The sequence below is a fragment of the Canis lupus genome, chromosome 4, assembly GCF_048164855.1.
Source record: "Canis lupus baileyi chromosome 4, mCanLup2.hap1, whole genome shotgun sequence".
NCBI lineage: Eukaryota > Metazoa > Chordata > Mammalia > Carnivora > Canidae > Canis > Canis lupus.
Genome location: NC_132841.1, coordinates 11249416 through 11271876, shown reverse-complemented (window position 1 = coordinate 11271876; position 22461 = coordinate 11249416). Strand labels below are relative to the sequence as shown.

Sequence of the window (22461 nt, the reverse complement as noted above, 5' to 3'; positions counted from 1 at the left end):
ACATTCAGGTTACATTTTCTGCTCATGGAGAAATTAAGCTAGCAATCAATTGCAAAAATATAACTAAAAAAAATCCAACTGCTGAGAAATTGAATAATACATTTCTATAATTCAAGGATAAATGGAAAAATCAAAACAAGACTTTGAAAATATTTTAACCTAATGAAGATACAATATTTCAAAATTGGTAGGATATAGTTTAAGTGGGGCTTAGGAGAATATATATATATATATATAGTCTTAAGTGCACATATTACAAAAGAAGAAAGGCTAAAATCTGTTTCAATTTCAAGAGGCTAAACAAAAATTAAATATCAAACTAAAGGAAGAAAAAGAAAATAGTAAATATCAATATTTTCATCAATCAATGGACATTTAGGCTCTTTCTGTAATTTGACTGTTGTTGATAATGCTGCTATAAATAGATAAGAGTTTATGTATCCCTTCAAATCAGTATTCTTGTGTCCTTTGCATAAACACCTGATAGTACGATTTTGCTGGATTGTAGGTAGTTATATTTTTTACTTTTTGAGGACCCTCCACACTCTGTTTTCTAGAGAGGCAGCACCAGTTTGCATTCCCACCAACAGTGTTAGAGTTCCCCTGTCTCCACATCCTCACAAACATCTGTTGTTTTCTGTGTTAATTTCTGCAATTCTGACTGGTATGAGATGATATCTGATTGTAGTTTTGATTTGTATTTCCCTAATGATGAGTGATGTTGAGCATCTTTCCATGTGTCTGTTGCCATTTGTGTTTTCTTTGGAAAAACTTCTATTCATGGCTTCTGCCCATTTCTTAAATGGATCATAGGGTTTGGGGGTGTGAATTTTATAAGTTCTTTATACATTTTGGATACTAACTCTTTATCAGATAAGTCATTTGCAAATATCTTCTCCCATTCTGAAGGTTGCCTTTTAGTTTAGTTGGTTCTTTCTTTCTTTTTTTTTTTTAAGTTGGTTGTTTCCTTCGCTGTGCAGAAGCTTTTTATGAAGTCCCAATAGTACATTTTGCTTTTGTTTCCCTTGCCTCAGGAGACATATCTAGTAAGAACTTGTTACTGACAATGTCAACAAGCTTATTGCTTGTGTTCTCTAGGATTTTGATGGATTTTACTGTCTCACACTTAAGTCTTTCATCCATTTTCAATTTATTTTTGTGTTTGGTGTAAGAAAGTGGTCCAGTTTCATTCTTCTGCATGTTGCTCTCCAGTTTTCCCAGCACCATTTGTTGAGGAAACTGTCTTTTTTTCCATTGGATATTCTTTCCTGCTTTGTTGAAGATTAGTTCACCATATAGTTATGGGTTCATTTCTGGGTTTTCATTCTATTCCACTGATCTATGTCTTTTTTATGTGCCAGTATCATACTGTCTTGATCACTATGGCTTTGTAATGTAACTTGAAGTCCAGAATTGTGATGTCTCCAGCTTTTTGTTTCTTTTTCAAGATTGCTTTGGCTATTTGGAGTCCTTTGTGGTTCCATACAAATTTTAGGATTATTTATTCTAGCTCTGTGAAAAATGCTGTTGGTATTTTGATAGAGATTGCACTGAATGTGTAGATTGCTTTGGGTAACATAGACATTTTGACACTACCTGTTCTTCCAATCCAGGAGTATGGAATGTTTCCCATTCCATTTCTTCCACCAGTGTTTTATAGTTTTCAGAGTAGAGATATTTTACCTTTTTGGCTAGGTTTATTCATAGGTATCTTATGGTTTTTGGTGCAATTGTAAATGAGATCAAGTCCTTGATTTTTCTTTCCATTACTTCATCACTAGTGTACAGAAATGCAACAGATGTCTGGACATTGATTTTGTATCCTGTGACTTTATTGAATTTCTGTATTAGTTCTAGTAATTTTGGGTGGAGTCTTTGGATTTTTTTTTAAGATTTTTATTTATTTATTCATAGAGACACACACAGAGACAGAGACAGAGAGAGAGGCAGAGACACAGGCAGAGGGAGAGAGAGAGAGAGAGAGAAAGGCAGAGACACAGGCAGAGGGAGAAGCAGGCTCCAGGCAAGGAGCCTGACATGGGACTCCATCCTGAGTCTCCAGGATCATGCCCTGGGCTGAAGGCAGCGATAAACCGCTGACCAACCAAGCTGCCCTCTTGGATTTTCTACAGAGTATCATGTCATCAGCAAATAGTGAAAATTTTCCTTCTTCCTTGACTATTTGGATGTTTTTTTATTCCTCTTTGTTGTCTGCTGAGGCTAGGACTTCCAGTACTATGTTAAATACCAGTCATGGAGTAGATATCCTGTCCTGTTCCTAACCATAAAGGAAAAGCTCTCAGTTTTTCCCCATTGAGGATGATATTAGCTGTGGGGTTTTGGTGTATGGCCTTTACTATATCTTCTTTGTTGAGGGTTTTTATCATGAATGGATGTTGTACTTTGTCAGATGCTTTTTTTAAGATTTTACTTATTTATGAGAGAGACAGAGAGAGAGAGAGAGAGAGACAGGCAGAGGGAGAAACAGGCTCCCTGCAGGGAGCCTGACCTGGGACTCCATTCCCTGGGCTGAAGGCAGCGCTAAACCACTGAGCCACCCGGGCTGCCCTGTCAGATGCTTTTTGTGCAACAATTGAAAGGGTCATACGGTTCTTATCCTTTCTTTAATTAATATAGTATATCATACTGATTGATTTGCAAATATATTTTTTAAGATTTTATTTATTCATTAATGAGAGACACAGAGAGAGAGGCAGAGACATAGGCAGAGGGAGAAGCAGGCTCCTTGCAGGGAGCCCAATGCAGGACCCAAACACCTGAGATCACGCTCCAAGCCCAAGGTAGATGCGCAACCACTGAGCAACCCAGGTGTCCCTGATTTGCAAATATTGCAGCCCAGGAATGAATCCCACTGTTTGTGGTGGATTATTCTTTTAATGTACTATTATTAGATTTGATTTGCTAGTATTTTGAGAATTTTTGCATCCACGTTCCTCAGGGATGTATTAGTATACTAGACTGTAGTTTTTGTTTTATTTTGTTTTGTTTTGTTTCGTTTTGTTTTTGTGGAGTTTTTGTCTCATTTTAGAATCAGGGTAATGCTGGCCTCATAGAATGAGTTTGGAAGTTTTCTTTCCATTTCTATTTTTTGGAATAGTTTGAGAAGAATAGGTATTAACTCTACTTTAAATGTTTGCTAGAATTCCCCTGTGAAGTCTTCTGGACCTGGACTTTTGGTTGTCAGGAAATTTTTTTTTTAAAAGATTTTATTTATTTATTTATTCATGATAATCACACACAGAGAGAGAGAGGCAGAGACACAGGCAGAGGGAGAAGCAGGCCCCATGCTGGGAACCTGATGTGGGACTCGATCCCGGGTCTCGAGGATCACGCCCCGGGCAGAAGGCAGGCGCTAAACCGCTGAGCCACCCAGGGATCCCCGGGAAATTTTTTTTTTAAAGATTTTATTTATTCATTTTGAGAGAGAGAGAGAGCGCCAGGGGGAGCAGGACAGAGGGAGAGAAGCAGACTCCCTGCTGAGCCCAGAGCCCAACATGGGGCTTGATCCCATGACACCTAGATCATGATCTGAGATGAAATCAAGAGTCAGATTGCTTAACTGACTGAGCCACCCAGGCACCGTTGGGAGATTTTTGATTACTGATTCAGTTGCTTTGCTGGTTCTGTTAATTGCTTTGCTGGTTCAGTTCAATTGCTTTGCTGGTCTGTTCAAGTTCTCTAAGTCTTCATTTTGGTAGTTTATATATTTCCAGAAATTTATCCATTTCTTCTGAATTGTCCAGTTTGTTGGCATATATTTTTTCATAATATTCTCTTATCATTGTTTGTATTTATGTAGTGTTGGCTATTATTTCTCCCTCTCATTTGTGATTTTATTTATTTGGGTCCTTTCTCTTTTCTTTTTGCTAAGTGTAACTAAGGGTTTATCCATTTTATTAATTTTTTCAAAGAACCAGCTCCTGGTTTCTTTGATCTGTTCTGCTGATTTTTTGGGCTTTTATTTGTTTGTTTCTGTATCATTTATTTCTGCTCTTATCTTTATTATTTCCCTTCTTCTGGTAGCTTTCAGCTTCATTTGTTGTTCTTTTTTCCAGCTCCTTACAATGGTAAGGTTATGTTGTGTATTTGAGATTATTCTTGCTTCTTGAGGGAGGCCTGTATTGACATATATTTCCCTCTTGTAGTTACTTTTGCTGCATTCCAAAGGTTTTGGACCATTATATTTTCATTTTCATTGGTGTCTATGTATTTTTTAATTTCTTCTTTGAGTTCAACTACTAGTTGACCCACTCATTCTTTGTAGCATATTGTTTAACCTCCATTTGTGTGGTTTCTCAAAATTTTTTCTTGCAGTGGACCTCAAGTTTAATAGCATTGTGGTCAGGAAATATGCATGGTATTATTTCAATCTTTTTGTACTTGTTGAGGCCTGATTTGAGACCTGTTATGTGATCTATTCTGTAGAATGTCCCATGTGCACTTAAAAAGAATGTGTATTCTGCTGCTTTAGGCTGAAATGATCTGAATATATCTGTTAAGTCCATTTGGTCCAGTGTGTCATTTAAAGCCATTGATTCCTTGTTGATTTTCTACCTAGATGATATGTCCATTGTTGTAAGTGGGGTTTTAAAGTCCCCTACTATTATTGTATTACTACCAGTGAGTTTTTTTCTGTTTGTTATTAATTCTTTTATATGTTTGGGTGTCCCAAAGTTGGGAGCCTAAATATTTACAATTGTTAGATCTTCTCATTGGATAGTTCCCTTAATTATGATATAGTGTCTTTCTTCATCTCTTGTTATAATCTTTGGTTTAAAATCTAATTTGTCTGATATGAGTATGGTTACTCTGACTTTCTTTTGACATCCATTAGCATGATAGATGTTTCTCCATCCCCTCACTTTCAATCTTTTAGGTCTAAAATGATTTTCTTATAAAGGCAGCATATAGATGGTCTTGTTTTTAATTCAATCCTGTGTGTTTTAATTTGAGCATTTAGTCAGAGTAACTATTGATAGATATGTATTTAATGCCATTTTATTACTTGTTTTGTCATTGTTTCTGGAGATTTTCTCCAGAAAAGAAGTCTTTGACAGTTTCAGTCTTTCCATCATACTCAATGAGTCTCCTTTAATATTTCTTTTCATTTTTTTAAAAGATTTTATTTATTTATTCATGAGAGACACAGATAGAGAGGCAGAGACACAGACAGAGGAGAAGCAGGTTCCATGCAGGGAGCCCGATGTGGGACTCTATCCCAGGACTCCAGGATCATGCTCTGGGCCAAAGGCAGGTGCCAAACTGCTGAGCCACCCGGGGATCTCCTCCTTTAATATTTCTTGCAGGACCAGTTTATTGGTTATGAACACCTTTAGTCTGTGTTTGTCTGGGAAACTCTTTTTTTTTTTAAAGGTTTTATTTATTTATTTGAGAGAGAGAGAGAGAGCGTGAGTGGGGGGAGGGGGCAGAGGGAGAGGGAGAAGTAGGCTCTTGAGCAGGAAGCCCAACACAGGGCTTAATCCCAGGACCCTGAGATTATGACCTGAGCCTAAGGCAGACACTTAACTGACTGGGCCACCCAGGTGCCCCATGTCTGGGAAACTTTATCAATCTTTGTATTCTGTATGATAGCTTTGCTAGAGTATTCTTGGCTGTAGATTTATTTGCTAAGAGTATTCTTGGCTGTAGATTTACCCATTCAGCACACTGAATTTATATATATATATAATGTCACTTTCTTGTTCTGGCTTTCCTAGTTTCTGTGAAGCAATCTGCAACTAGCTGTATAGTTTTCCCTTGTAAGATAGGGACTTCTTTTTTCTTGTTGCTTTTAAGATTTTTTTATCACTATATTTTGCGAATTTAACTACAATATGTCTTGGCATTGGTCTGCTTTTGTTGATTTTGATAGGAGTTCTCTGTGCCTCCTGGATTTGGATGTCTGTTTCCTTCCCCAGGTTAGTGAATATTTCAGCTATTATTTCTTCAAATAAACCTTCTGCCTCCTTTCTCCCTCATTTCTCCTTCTAGGACTCCTATGATACCGTTATTATATTTGATCGAATCAGAGTTCTCTTGGACTGCTCTCTTTTGTTCAGCTTCATTATTTTCCATAATTTTATTTTCTATATCACTTATTCATTTTCCTCTGATTCTTTCATGCTTGTGGTTATTACAGCCAGTCTGTTTCAAATCTCAGTTACTGCATTTTTCATTTCTGCCTATTCTTTTTAACTCTTTTATCTCCGTGGTAAGAGTCTCCTGATGTCGTCCATGCTTTTCGCAAGCTCAGCAATTATCCTTATGATTGTTGCTTTAATTTCTCCATCAGACATATTACTTATATCTCTTTCAATTAGATCTCTGGGTGTGACCTTTTCTTGTTTTTCCTTTTGGGATGAATTCCTCCATTTTGGCATTTCATATAGGTCTCTGTCTTCTTCTATTAGAAAAGCCTGTTATGTTTCCTGCTCCTGAAAGTAATGGCTTTTTGAAGAAAAGGTCATATAATATCCAGAGCCTGGTGCATCAGGGAGTGTCTCTGGTGTATGCTGTATGCACTTAGTTGTGTTTTAGCTGCTCTATCCAACAGGTCAGTTGTCTGCAGAGGTTCTTGCCTGCAGTGAGCAGTGTTTGGATCGCTAGAGTTTTAATTAGGTGTGCTCTGGTCTACTTAATAATTGAGCCCTGATGCTACTTCCACTAGAACTGAAGCCTTGCAGAGCTCTGTTGTTGGTAGATGAGGTGAATGCTAGGGTTTGTACTAGTCTTCTGGATCTTCTGGAGAAATGGCCCAGTGAGCTGATTCTTAGGCACACTTGCCTAAGAAAATCAGTACCACAGGGGGGCAGGACTTGGTATAAGGAGGTTAGGCAATCAGTGCTGGTGCTACGCTGTTTATTGAAGTTGGTTTATGCTGAGGAGTGGGGAAGGGAAATGGCACCAGCCAGCCCCTTTGTCTTCAGAGAGGGGACCTCATGCTTGCTACTCTCAGGGAAGCACTCCCAGAAGAGTGAATAACTTCCCCTTGTGTGTCCCAAGTATTTTTCAATCACTGTTTTCATGCTATCTCTGGGTTGCTTGTCTCCCTGGATCAGCATAGTACACTTTAGGCTCTATTCCAGCCAAGCCTGCTTTGAAAACTCCAGACTTTAGGGACCTAGTGTGGCAGGGGGACCTGCATTGGTCTTCCGGGGAAGGGACTCATTGTACTGGGACTGATGCAAGTTTGACCAATAAGGGCAGTGGCACCAGGGTACAGGGTCATGGTATTTGGAGCAAAGGAGGCTGACAGCCAGTATCTGGCTTAGCAACCCTCACGAAGTTATCCATGTGCCTATGTTGAGGGGCAAGAAAGGGAAATGGTGACTGTGGTCTCTTGTCCTAGGAGATGCACCTCTGTGAAAGCCACCTCATAGATAAACTCTAAGAAAAGTGAACATCCTCTCCCCATGCCCATTAGGCAATCCTCAGATCATGGCATCTGCCCTGGGGTTGCTTGCATGCCTTCTCTTCAGGAGCAGGGCAGCACCCTCAGGGCTCTATCTCAGCCAAGCCTGTTGACCTCTTGAAACTCTAGTCTTTAATCCCCGCTGGTTGCAAAAACTCACAAAAATCAGCCCCTCTCTTTTTCCCAGGCAATGGCTTTGGGGAAATGTACTCCATGTGCATATCCCTGTGTACTCTACTCTCTCTCATCTTTCTCCTTGACTAGGACTCTCTCCTGTCTACAGAACCCGGGATTCATTTCTACTCCAAACCACATCTCTGCACTTCCTACCTTCCTCCACGTGGCCTCTTCTTTTCCTCTAGTTGTTCAGTTTGTTCTGTCAGTCCTCGGGTGAATTTCTTGGGTATTCACAATGATTTGATAGTTATCTAGTTGTGCTTGAGGATGAGCCCAGCCTAGCATTCTTCTCCTATGCCACCATCTTAGCATACCCCCAGAAGTTAGTGATTGTGAACGAGGATAGTGCATCACAAAGGGGGTTTAGTTCAGAAATGTAGAGATATTTTAACATTTGAACATCAGTTAATATAATTCATACTACATTAATAGAGGAAAAAGGGTAAAAATACAATAATAATTTTGATTGATGTGGAAAAAGCACTAAATGAAATTTAACATGTAACTCAACAATGATAAAAATGCTTCATAAATTAGGAAAAGAAGGAACTTGGTAATAAACATCATACTTAAAACAATGAAAGCATTTCCTCAGAAATCAAGAAAGGATACTTGCTATCACTATTTTTATTCAACATGATACAGGAGGTCATAACTATTGCAACAAGAAAAGGAAATTATATATTGGAAATGAGGAAGTTATCATTATTCACAGGTTACATAATTATAATTGTAGAAAACCTTAAAATTCTACAAACCATTAAAAAGTGAATTTAGCAAGGCTGCAAAATACTAATCAAATATTATAAATTGATTTCTATATAGTAAGAACAGAAAATAAGATGAAAAAACCTTCATACATTTTAAAAATTAGATACCTAGGAATAAATCCAATGAAAAATATGCAAGACATCTATACAGAACACTACAAAACAATCAGTATATGTGTGTGTGTTCATGGAATGGAGGAAATCACGAATGAATGAATTCATACAATGAATTTTGAGGTGACCTTAAATTTTCTCATGGAAAAGTGGGAGACTATGTCCCCTTCCCTTCGGAAGGGCTTATGACTGCTTCAACCAATAAACTACAACAGAAGTGATACTATGTAACTTCAAAGGTGAGATTATAAAAGGTCATGGAGCTTTCTCTATTTTCTCTTTGAACACTTGTCCCCAGCTACTCCCTCTTAGAACTGACCTACCATGTTGTGAGCTCAAGTCACATAGACTATTAATAAGTGCTCTGGTATACAATACTTGTCCGGGTCCCAACATCTGGGCAAAGAATCCTCCTAATGATTTAAGCCCCAGATCCTAACCCCCAGCGGAGGCTCTAAGTATCATGGAATAGATAAGCTATCCCTACTGTGCCCCATCCCAATTCCTTATCCAACATTATTCATGAGCATAATTAAAAAAAAAAAAAGGTTTTTCTTTTACACTACTTAGTTTGGGGTGATTTGTCATTCAGCAATAGATAGAACAAAAGATGTCTTCACCAAAATTGCTCTATAGGTTCAATACAATCCCAATTAAAATCTCAGCAGAACAAATGGAAAAACTGATCCTGAGATGCATTTGGAATCACAAGGGACACAAGTCAAAACAATATCACAAAAGAACAAATCTGGAAGACCCATACTTCCTGATTTCAGAAGTTACTACAAAGCTACAGTTATCAATATAGTATGGTATTAAGGGATGTAGATCAATAGAAGAGTCCAGGAATAAACCTCTATGTTCAGCTGATTTTCAAGGGTACCATGACTATTCAAGAAGGGCTTACTTACAAGGTTGGCCCTCAGCTGACATCCAAAACCTTAGCTTTTGAAATTTTCTCCATATGATAAGGTTGTATTAGCTGTGCTAATCTGACCAGACTGTTTAAAAAAGCATGTGATTTATGATGAACACTTGCTTTTCTTCTGGGAAATCAGAATTTGGTGAGCAAAGGGTGCCGTATGATTTAGCCCCCAGTAAAACCCTGGACGTTGAGCTTTTAACAGGCTTCCCTGGGCAGAAATACTGTGCCCATGTTAATGCATTTCACTGTTGGAGTATAATCTGTGTGGGCTCTTTGAGGACTGCATAGGAAGTCTGCACATGGGTTCCTCTAGATTCATTCCTCTAGTCATTCCCTCTTCCTGGCCGAGTTGTGTATCTTTGCTATATCACTATAATAAATCTTAGCTAAGTATTACAATATGCTTAGTCTTGTGAATCACATTGACACACTGAATGTGTGGGTGGTTATGGGCTCTTAAAATGAGTGGGTCAGGGGGCACCTGGGTAGCTCAGTGAGTGGAGCATCCAATTCTTGGTTTTGGCTCAGGTTGTGGTCTTAGAGTCCTGGGATTGAGCCCTGCATGGGGCTCTACACTCAGCACAAAGTCTGCTTGAGGTTCTTTCCCTGTCCCTCTGTCCCTCTCCCCCAGTCATGCTCTTTCTAAAATAAATAAAATCTTTTTAAAAAATGAGTGCTTCAGAAGTGCCAACACAAGTGGTGTCACAACTGGCTTCCACAAGACGCATATTAAGGGTTTATTGTATTTCATACACAACGCCTAGTGATTTTTTTGAACTAAAGAGATCTTCACACAAATTATATTGGGAAAGCCTAGCTCAGATTTTATATATTTGTCAGAATAAAAGCAACTTCCTCATGAGTTAAGGCACATCCCTTCCTCTACAAGTAGAACCTAATAGAGTGCTAAAGAAAGCTTTTAAAGAAACATCTTATTATACAAAAATGGCTCCAATTGTTAATACTTTTTAGGTGAATATTCCGTCCTCCTATTAGTTCAATTCATTTACAATTTAAAATTGTATATTATATATACATATGTAATATTCTTATATTATATTTATATATAACAGGATAATGGCAGCAGAAATTTAATTGTAATATAATACAAATAAGTGATATAAAGCTATTAAGTTGTTATGAACATACTTTTTACATTACAGATTATTTCTACAACCAAAAACATCAGCTGTCCACAAATTTTTAATTATCATTGTTACTGAAAAACTCCTGGTGAAAGTACATCAATTGTTTAAGAAGAGCTTGCCAATGTCAATCAGTACAGAAAGTTATCCATACATAGCAATTTTTACAAGTGAAATTAAATGAATCTTCTCTTATCTGTACAACTATTAGAACAGTAAAAGAGAAATACTATTTAAAAAAATAAGAACTTTCACAAATGACCTGCATTACACTTTAGGTCTAATGAATTGCAATTAAGTCCCTGTTTTAAGGAAAAATATTTTGAAAGTCTTAGTTTATAAATGATAGAGAGATAAAACTGAACTTCTAAAGTTCAGGTTTGTTATTATTATATTGATAATCACTTAAAAGATTTAAACAAACTAAAAAGATAAGCAATAAACTGTTCTTTTTGAACAAACCAAATCCAACAATTTGAATACACTGAAGCTCTATTTATATGGTCATGGCTAAAGCATTGATCATTTTCCATGGCTGGTCCTAGTAACAGGACTGATGATTCTATAGTAGACTCAAACATCATTTACTGGACTTTGAGTACAACAAATAAACATCATACAAATAGTTTCATGACCAAGAATCTCTTTCAATCTGAGAGGAAAATTAATTTCCCCAATCTTTCCCATCTTAAAAATACAGAACTGTGAGAGCAGGATCCTGCAAAAGAGCAGTGGCTAAATCATGTACAAAGATAAACAGATCACTGAGATAAAATAATAAAAGAAATGAAAAACTACATGTGGTATTTTTTTAAATATTTATTTATTTATTTAGACATAGAGAGAGAGGCAGATTAATAGGCAGAGAGAGAAGCTGGCTTCCCACAGGGAGCCTGATGTGGGCCTCAATCCTGGAACTCCAGGATCACACCCTGAGCTGAAGGCAGAAGCTCAACCACTGAGCCACCCATGTGTCCCACGTGTGGTATTTTCAAGTCTTTTAAAAAGTTACTCTTTTGAATATTAATTCTTAGGACTGCCCTTGTGCTCTGTGTTTGTATATTTCTCATTTAATACTTTATGATCCTTTGCAATTGTTAAGTAGTTGACCCACAAAGTAAATTTTTTATTTTCCCTTAACAGTTTAAGGACGAGGGGGTCAGGGGGGCAACTTAAAGCAAAAATGAGTAATTATATATAGTTTACACAGTCAGGTGTAAAGTACTTCAGGAATCATATGCAAATATGGGAGATGAGGGTAAGGTTGCCCTTACAACTTGTATCTGATTTACTCTATGTGGCAATTACAAGCGTTCAGAATTCAACTTAAATATGGTTTTAAACTGTGTTGAAACATCCAGGACTTCAAGGGATACTATCCTAAATCTCCAAAAGACTACCCATTTTCCTCACTTCAAGGGTCTCTAAATTAATGGTTACTTTATGGAGAAAGGCCCCTTGCAGTTGTATAAGATAATTGATATATCCTTGTCAAAATGAAGCAAAAACAACATAACTAAAATGGTGACTTGTCTAGTCACTATGCTACTGTTAAACTCTTAAGGTTTTTATTTAATTATGAGAACTTGTGCTCACTCCTCTGGAGTCTGGTATACAATTCAGATGTAAGCAAAGGCAAACAAGAAATAGGCGAGTTTCAAAACCTTTAATAAAGAAAAAAAAAAAAGACACTTCCAAAAATAAATGCCACACAAATCAAAGTTTTTAAAAAAGTGAAAGATATTCAAGAAACAAAATCCTTTACTATCAAAATATACTAAATATTAAAGTCTAATGAAGTTGAGTGTTCAAATTCTGGGTGAATGTAGCTTATAATCACATACCTAGTAAAGCAGTGTTTTTCATGATATGTTTGTTTCAAGACATTACTTAATATAGTTACTTTTTAAACCTGTATTTTCTTAAACATCAATTTCACAATTCATTTGATTATTTTTACATTCATTTATAAAAACACATTTTCTAACAACGGGTTATTTGTGCTTTAATAATAATGATCCATGGTAAAATACTCAAGTGATTTAGATGCTTTACTAATGACTACATCCATCACAGATTCTTGTACACTTATACAACTACTGCAATAATCCAAAGAGCTACAACTCTTTTTGAAAATGACACTCACTCAAGTTTGGTAACCATGCTAAATAATTAAAAATGTATTTTTTTCCAAGTTAAAACATTAGAACTTTCTAGCTTTCTTTAAAATCTGCAAAGATTACCTATTTATTTAAATCACTTCTAACTGAAAATTTATAAAAACAGAAAAAAGCATCATTTTAGAATTTTCTTTATAACATCTATAGTAAAAAATGGATGTTCTCTTTCAAACTGTGATGGCACTACACTACTATTTTAAAAATTCTAGATTTTAAAATGTTAAGAAATACAATGTCCGTTCCATCTAGAGGGCACTTTAATGAATTAAACTAATTATTTTTCAGGTCTATTCCTTCTTCAGTGTGAGTGACACTGCCTTACACTCATCAGAGTACTTTAGTAAATAATCCATTTAAAATGTGATCTAAGACAAACCAACTTATTCTAAATTCTCTTCTATAACAAGGTATTGATGTGTATCATCTAGACTGATACTATAATAAACAGATACAAACCTAAAGCAATAAAATTTATATAATTAATGGCAATGAATGCCAAATACAACAGATCTCATTCTCACAACTTGGAATTAATTTTCATGCAAAATTTTATAGTTTTGATCCTTACTTATAGATAATTTATTTCTTTAAGTAATCAAGACAAATAGTAGAAAAAGCATTTTATTTATATGGAAAAAGCTACATTAATATCTGTAAAAGGTGTCAATATATATTGCCTATACAGAAAAAAATTCAATTCAAATGTGAATAGCAACAAATAAAAGTTACACATCTTCCTACTTAGCAGTGCAATTAATTCACATTGCAATAAAGTTAAGTCAAGTATAACAAAATCAAAACAAGTGTTTCTCCATAATCAGGATACTGAGAATTACAGTGTAAAGATCCTTTCAGGTTTAAGAAATCTGTAATCAATCTACAGAATACCCTAAGACAAGGGAGACAGACAGTTAATTCATTTAATTACCAGCTGTTGGGTTTTTTCAATACTGTTCACAGGGAAAAGGTAATGAGTTGACATACATGTAAATAGAATATATTTAGTCTATACAGTAAAAAAATACAAATTATAAAGTGAGCTAACAAAGAATGAAATCTGAATACAGATTTATAAAACTGATGACATCTTAGACAACACGTACAGTATTTCTCATGTAAAAACATCTAGTTTCAGCAAAAAATAATTTGGTTGTTTTTCAGATGCATTGCAGATCTTGTAAGCTGAAGATGCAGATGTCCACGTATCTTAAAAACCATAATAAATGTCTTTCTTAATGCATACAAAATGACAAATGCTCTCATCACAGTCTTAAGGGTATTTTTGGAAGTTTGTTTTTTGTCTTGCTTCAGAAATACATGTAAAGTGGGTAAAATTCAAAGGATTTCATGGTACAATGAAACAGTAAACAGTGCTCAATTTACTGCTAATGTTGAAAAAAACCTAGATTTTACAGTACTCTGGTATATATGAAAATTTTTTTGATTTTACATTGCATATTTCTGAGTCCATTCTCTTGCATGTCTGTTGTATCTGTAGGCATACAAAAGAGATATAGTAAAAACATACAAACTGAATCTTTTAGAAGCCCTATTTATATAAAACTGTATATTTTACCTTTTACACTTAATTGCAATACTTATTCATATGCCAATTATTGGCTCAATATTGGTGACTTAGGTTCATACATTATAAATAAAACAGAAAACAAGTAATTTTTAACTGATGGATTTCTCTACAACCAATATAAAAACAAGCCTAAATTATAAACAACAAAATGAGGAAATCAATTTGTAACATAAATCTATAAAAGCCAACCCTGAATGGGCACTGTCTGTAAACTGCAAATGAATCAAAAGTACCAGCAAGATGAAGCAGCTTGAAAATTAGGTCAGTTTGGAGGGGGTTAGGGATAACTTCTCTTCCTGGGAGAAGATAAGGAATACAATATTCAATGCTTTCCCATTATCAAATTATTTAAAATTTACCACCTAGAACTATATATAGTTCTTTCTTATCAATAAAGTCATATTGTGCAAATACAAGATGTACTATTAAATAGTAAAGGATTAAAAACTATTTGGGAAGGAATAATATCTTTTGTAAAAAGGCTAATAAAGTTTAAAATAAAAGATTTCTTCCATTGGAAAGATAAACAAACTTAGTATAATAAACACAATTAATTGTACTTAAATGTATTGATAATACTTCTATTTTGGCAGACTACACAGAAATACAACCAGGCAGAAACTTAAGTAAACACTTACTTTTCTTTGTCTGATTTATAGATTTGTGCAATATCTGGTACTAAGGGGTCATCTGGATTAGGATCACAAAGTAGAGAACATATGGACAATAAAACTAGATTGAAAAGAGAACAACATATTAGATAATGATCTATTTTGCACAATTACATATATGAAAATGATTTGACTGAATATAGACAATGAACTTATAAAGAGAACAAAGTAACATGCTAAATTACATTGTAGACTAACTACTTAGAAACAAATATTTTTTATTTTAAATTAAAAATTATAAAACTAGCATGTAGGGTATATAATACAAAATTACCATAATTTTTGATGTTTTAAACTCTGAATTTCTACTTATTTAAAAAATATGCATCTTTATAGTAACTATAAACATTTAATCTCAAGAGGTCTCTACAAAAATAATTTTAGGTAACATATATAGCTAATCAAAACATTTTAAAAACAGTATCCTAATTTTAGATATTTCTTAGAGATATTTCTGAACTTTAATGAGGAAACTGTCTACTTTTAAATCTATGTTCTAATCAATTCAAAATAAGGAAAGCAAATTATAGTTAACAGTCCAAACCATTTTAGATTCATGTTTATGTACTTTTTACTTTAGTTTAGTGCTATAATTTGCCTACAAAGAAACATTTGTCAGATTTTTTCAATAAATCTTTTATTCCATGTACATTATCTGTATCACACTCATTTAATAATAATGTGAACAATTATCAATATTTAACTTGTACATTTTTAAATAGAAATGAAAACTGAAAAAGTAGTTGTATCTTTCCACATCAAAATACTATTTCAAATACCTACATTTTAAAAAACAATCTAAAGTATCTGAAGAAGTAAGGAACAAGGACTCTGGTTCCTCACTGATGTTTCAGCTGCATGCCACCACTTTTGAGGGGGTATGAGGAGTCTTTGGAAGAACATTTTATCTTCACCTTCCTCTACTATGTTTCTTTATCTTTTCCTACTCTTACAAATCCACAAGTGAATTTATAAAGCAGAGTTAATTCTTAAATGACACATGTGAAAGGGGGCTGCTAAGGGCTAATAAGAAAATTAGTATTTTCTTCCTTATCTTTCATCTGCCCAATAAAATTTTAAACCTTGTATATATTAAATCAATAGGGTAGATTATCTTAGCTCACATTTCCAGAGTTTCTAGACTAAACTCATGATAAAAAAGCAAAATAAGACATTTAAAATATAAAAAAGTAAAAAATGTACAAATAAGCAAAGTATAGCTACCTTATGAATTAGCAAGAGGGAAATTCCTCATTTCTCATTCTTGCTGCCAAGAGCCACATGCCCTGATTTCACTATCATATACACAAATCAAATGTTTTAAGATAGAGAAAAAGGTATTAATAGTTGACATTCTTGAGTGCCTTCTATGTGCCAGATGCATAGCAACCTTAGGTGGTAATACTCTTATAATCCTCATTTTACATATGAGGAAACTGAGGCTCCTTGAAATTCTTCAAGGACAGTTTCCAGGAGCCAAGAATATTAACTAATATTTATAAAAAGTTTCCAGTGTTAGAAGATAAGTGCTCAACATCTGGCAGTGTGCCATTTCTTTTATAAGTACTTAACCACTTATGCCAAATGACTTACATTTGTGATACCATTCCAGGAAAGAGTATATTGAGTAACCTTTTGACACAAACTTTCTTACATCTAGTGCATAGCAGTTATACTATGTGAAAGCTTTTTAAAATGACACCAGAATCAACATGAACATTTTATACAAACATTTTGGTCAGAAAAACTGCCACTCATAATAACCAGCTGACAGGAAGGGCTACTCCTTACCTAATACTTAAAATATTTCTGTGGACTCTGCTTCCTATAAACCTAAACACCTTTTTAAAAAAATATTTTATTTATTTGAAAGAGAGAGAGAGAATGAATGATGAGGAGAGGGAGACTCCCTACTGAACAGGGGAGTCTGATGCAGGCTGGATCCCAGGACCCAGAGATCATGACCTGAGCTGCAGACAGACGCTTACCTGACTGAGCCACCCAGGCACCCCTAAACCTAATCACTTTTAAGTTAAACATTAAGGTAGCATTTATTAAAGCGATTTTTAAAATGAGCATAGACTCACTCCTCCCTTGAATCCTTCAAGAGAAATAATTTTCTTAAATTCTAGAACAAGGGAAAACTACCAAATTAAATTACTTCAGCAGATGCTTCTAACTCAAAACAGTATTTTCCAATGGTTAGGTTCTCTTCTATTAGAGAAAAAAGACATGAATTAAGAGAACTGGCACAGTATATAGTATTGGCTAATAACAAAAAGGCTTCCGAAGGTCTATGTACACATTTGATAATTTAACAAGGAAAAGCTATATATCTGTGAAAGCTGAGAATCCACATGGATCATCAGTCATGAAAATAATGCTATTGGTTACCGTAAGTTTAGACTAACATGCTAAATGTCCTGCATTATTCTAAAGTGAAATGTGTCTCTCATTTTAAATCATTTATCAGTCTAATCTGGTATTTTTTCTTAGATGATGTAAGAGAAGTATAACTTTACTCATTACATCAAAAATCCCATTTAATAAATGGGACAGATGGTCCTAAAATCTTATTTATACCCTATCTCTCTCTTTAAAGCCCAAACTAAAGGAGTAAAATGTCAACAGGCTTATCCAAATATCTAGCTCTAACATATTTAAAATTTCTCTCATTTTATCATTACAATTTGCCCATTAATCATGCCAAGCTAACTGCTAAAAGCAAAAGAGTAAAAGAAGAGCTATGAAAGTAAAGCAAAATCAAAGCAGGGAAAAAACACAGTAGATTGTTTTTTTTTTAAAACTTTATTCCCTAGATACCTCTGCTGTATTTTTCCTGTCTCACTGTTATCAACTGTTATAAATCTGATAAACGAAATTACCTTTTGATACAGTCAGAGCTGGTGACCATTGTGACCTCAGGATATCAAGACAAATACTTCCATTACTGTTTATGTTTGGATGGTAAATTTTTGTTGTGAAAGCAATCTAAAAAACAAAACAAAAAAAAATGTGACAATCCATGAACTATAGACAAAACAGAACAAAATTGTGCTAGAGCAAAATGTCCTCAATTTTATATAACCTTAGAGGAGAAATGTATTCAACAAGAAACTGAGCATCTACTTTGTGCACACAGTTTTAACTACTGGGAGTGTAAAAGCAAATAAAGTCAGTTTTCCCTTTCCTCTCAGGAACTGAGAAGTATTTTGGAAGATAATAAATAAAACTCTTATAGCTGATATGACTGGCTGAGTAGTACCTGAAGTAATTAACAATGGCTTTCATCATCCCTCAAAGTAATCCTTTTCTTAATTTATCATTGATACATGCAAGTGACACTTGGATCTAAAAATAGGGTGCTGACCTTGGTCCACAAGAAAGCTGAGGGGCTGTTACCTATCCTAAGGAGTCTGACAAGAATTCTAATCTTCCAGGAAGTTGTTATATTGTTTCATATATATGATGTTAATCAGGTGTTTTTAAAAATCAGAAATAATTATTCTGAGTGACAGAATTTAACAAATTTCTCCCTCTTTGATGTCACCATCACTTATTTCCTCTTCAGATCTAGTTTATATTTAATTTAATAAGAACACATTTTTATTTTTCCTACCCCACTTAACAAAGAGACTGTACCATATTTATTTTTTTAATCCTCAATATAATAGAACATTGGAGATGCTCAATAAATTTTTGAATTAAGAACTTAAGAACTGAGAAATAGGGTCAACTTTGGAAAGATAATCTCCTGAATAGAAAAGTCTGATTCTTGACCATAAAAAATTTCCCAAACTACATATATTTTAATAAGGAGGGGAAAAAAGGTAAGAAAGCTAATTTATAGTATAACAGATACTACCTTTTATAGATATAGTCCAATATTTGAGTAAGAAAGCATATTTTAAATTCAGTTATTTTACAAAATAGTTTCAACATGCTAATCTACCCATGTGTTTGACATGATGTGTTTAACATCATGTACATATCTTGGAGTAAAGAGTAAGATAGATCCCTGGCAAAGGAGGCACATCAATCATAAAAATTAAAGTACCTTTGGTGGCTTAAAAGGATAGTCTGTCGGAAAATGTACAGTGAGAAAGAAGACTCCACCTTGATAGGCGCTATCAGGCTGAAATTACAAATATTTGCATCAGTAATTATTGTATTTTTTAGTAACCTGAGATATGATATCCCCCTAAATAGATTTGAAAAAAAAATGCCATTATTCTGTCCCAAGTTCAAATCATTTACCCTGAAAATAGGTTTCCCTTAGCAGATATGAAGGAAGACTCTCCAACAATCATGACAACATCAAAGTTAAACACAAAAATAGGACCCACACAGTAGTGTGACTTAAACAGATCTTTTTATGAGTCTAGAGTTTAATAGACTGGTATACACTAAGATTGCTTTGAGAAAATAATTTTCTGCAGCAGTAATTGGTATGGGAAAAAGGGGTGGGGCTAGTATTCTTATTTACAAAACAAGATCTGATGGTCTTTTAAAAAAAGATTTACTTATTGATTTTAGAGAGAATGTAAGCTGGGAGAGGGGCAGAGAGGGAGAGATCTTGAGCAGACTCCCCACTGAGCAGGGAGCCTGATGTGGGGCTTGATCCCATGACCCTGAGATCATGACCTGAGCTGGAATCAAGAGTTGGGCACTTAACTGAGCCACCCAGGCACCCCTGAGTGTCCATTAAGGGGCAAGAATAGAGATGAACTAAAAAGACCAAGTTACAAAAAGGAAAGGTTCAGTGACACACCATTCAGATCTCCAATCTTCACTTAGTAACGGTTTATAATGTGGAAAACGCAAAAAAAGCTAAAAATAAACCTAGATAAATTCAATATTCATTTAACCAAATTAGGAGTCAACTTTACAAGAGGAATTTAAATATGGCCATGTTTCTTTATGGCAGTTAGAAAATACATTTAATGCTACAAGCAAGAAAAAAATGATAAAGAAAAAAGGCAGCAAAATACCTAAAATTCTATTTTAATTCCTTTATACACACAGACATATATACATACTCACATATATTCCTTTATATGTATATTAAAGATTTTATTTATTTGAGAGAAAGTAAGAGAGCGCATGCATGCACAAGGAGGTGGAGGGGCAGAGGGACAAGCAGACTACTACTCCCCACTGAGCAGGGAACCAGATGCAGGGCTCAGTCCCAGGACCCTAAGATCATGACCTAAGCCAAAGTCAGATGCTTAACCAACTTGGAGTCACCCAGGTGCCCTTCTTTTATACTTAATTAAATTTATCATGTTATATTACCACTTTGGTAATACTAGCAAGACTATCAATACTTCTTCGAGTTTCTGTATATACATTAGAGGACTGTACTGGATAATTATCTTACTATATATAGTTTAATTCCAGTTCATCAAAAATTAAAAGGAATGTAGAAAATGTAAGTAAATTCAAATGATATTATAGAGTGGCATGTTTAGATTACTAAAATAAAGGGGTATAAGTAACATAATTGTAACCATTTGCTACAGGTGATTCACCTAAGAAATATCTGTGAAGGGCTATAATTCAAATGGCAAGGGTGGGCCTTTAAATAGTAGTATTTTGAAGGTTCTTAGTAAGCAATGAAAAACAAATAACTAGATTCTTAAAGTTGTTATTTAAATAAATATGTTGCATTTACCCTTTAAAAAACTAACAATGTAACAGTTTAGTAATTTCAGACATCTGCCCAGGACTCCTGTTTTGAAAATTCAGTACTTATTGTCTTTTAAAATGAAACACGAGGCAAAATGATTTAAACTTCTATGAGTAACTAGATAAAGTTCTTTCAGGGGAGGCAGAAGAGAATGGTGTTAATGGAAACATGTTACTAGTATAGTCTCACCCAGAAAGTAGTCAATGCCCATTCTTTTGCAATCAGATTTTTGTGCACAGAAAGAAAAGCCTGTTTCAAGTCATAACTGTCTCTTAGGTATAGAAAGAAACCATCTTAACAAGGGTAGTAAGTGTTATTAAATAAAGCCAGTCACAAAATAGGTAATTTTGAGTTCAGTACAATACAGCGAAACTAAAAACAACAAATTCACGAGTTGGCAAAGACAGATGCATTGAAATCATCTCACCAATTCTCTTTCATACATAGGAACAGTGAAAACAGTTATTGCAAACTGGTGCTTGTTACTTGCAGGTATTCCATTACTGAGTTAATTATTTCTAATCTACTAAAATTGTTTTGCTTTTTTTACTAAAATTGTTGATATGAGAATAACTATGCTTAATTTTGAACAACTGACTTTTGTGTTTAAAAACAGATCAAGCAAATGTATAGCCTGGTTGCATATTGTGGGTGATCGATCCGTGACTATTTGTAATAATCAAGGATTTGCCAAAGGAAAAGGAAAACATCACAGTGATGTATTTGCCACCAGTGCTCTAGAAAATCATCATAAATCCTTTAATCATATTTTGCTTCCTGGGTGATTCAGAGTACAAGAAAACTCAACCTTAGCCACAAACATCTGATCAAAGGTGAAACAACAAAAATGAAGTATGGCTTCGGGAATTAATTTCATATATATGAATCATACTTACAGGTCCCATAATAGTTGCTTGCCAGTGGAACACTGAAACAAACAAAGGAGTTTTGGAGTCATTAACAAATGTTCAAACCTATATTATTAATGATAGCAAAATCCTAGCAAGAGAGCAAAGCTTACAGTCATCTCCCACAGGTCCAGCTGAACAATGAGCAGGTGGGTCCCGTTGTAGATCACTTAATTCCTGAAGCAAAGCAAAAATACTTTAGGTTAATCATTTTTCCAGTGAAACAAACATAATAGTCTATGAAGACATAAATTATTTAAAATAATTTTAGGCAGTTCTATTCAAAATATGAAAACAGAAAATGTACTCTGTTACTAATTGGTAGAAGAGTATGGCAAGTATTAAATTCCTTCCTGAGAGATCTCCAAACCCTAAAATATTAAATGGATTAAAATATTGTTTTTCTCTAATATCCCCTAAGACAAAAATATTTAGTAAGTATCTACTGTATGCAAGGTAATTTATAGAATTGCTATATAAGAACTGCTATAAGAATGCTATACTATACTGTAAGAATAGAAAAAGAACTTCAAACGTTTACAATCTAATTTCGGAGTGATGACTCACAGAGAAGTGGATATTGAAAGAACAACCTACCTGAAGGTTAAATAGAAAGAAAGGAGATAAGTCAGGCCATCTTTGGAAGCATAGCACATTGATTCATATGCTTTCTTCTGCTCTCAAGGAAGCAAAGGAAGGATCAGGGAAATAATACAGTTTGGAGCCAGTCCTGGGTTGGCATTCTAGTTCTACCATAACTAGCATCACGAGCCTGGGGGAAATCACTCAATTCCCTTATCTTCACCCCAAATATGAAAGGTATAATAAATTCAATATAAAAGATCATACTTTAAAAAAAATC

General features: G+C 34.6%; 1 protein-coding gene and 1 long non-coding RNA gene across 9 annotated transcripts in view; one reads left to right on the top strand and one right to left on the bottom strand.

Annotated features, from left to right (window-relative positions):
• The window catches only part of LOC140631854 (uncharacterized), a 74132-nt gene that overhangs the window by 20753 nt on the left and 30918 nt on the right, over positions 1-22461 (top strand). The window contains exon 3 of one of the 7 annotated variants that reach the window (XR_012029371.1): positions 21308-21524. The exons of 5 other annotated variants lie outside the window; for them this stretch is intronic. This is a non-coding gene — a long non-coding RNA (uncharacterized lncRNA). Of the gene's footprint in view, positions 1-10581; positions 11310-21307; positions 21525-22461 lie in introns of those variants that run through there. One more of the 7 variants, XR_012029374.1, reaches the window with a different exon arrangement.
• Positions 12211-22461, bottom strand: part of UBE2D1 (ubiquitin conjugating enzyme E2 D1) — a 31097-nt gene continuing 20846 nt past the window's right edge. Inside the window, exons 2-7 of one of the 2 annotated variants that reach the window (XM_072823145.1) lie at positions 21713-21776; positions 21588-21619; positions 19060-19137; positions 17888-17993; positions 14970-15063; positions 12211-14235 (exon numbers count right to left, since the gene is read on the bottom strand). In XM_072823145.1, the coding sequence (XP_072679246.1) occupies positions 14190-14235; positions 14970-15063; positions 17888-17993; positions 19060-19137; positions 21588-21619; positions 21713-21776 (420 nt within the window). In that variant the 3' untranslated portion in view covers positions 12211-14189. The remainder of the gene's footprint in view (positions 14236-14969; positions 15064-17887; positions 17994-19059; positions 19138-21587; positions 21620-21712; positions 21777-22461) is intronic. The other variant, XM_072823146.1, reaches the window with a different exon arrangement.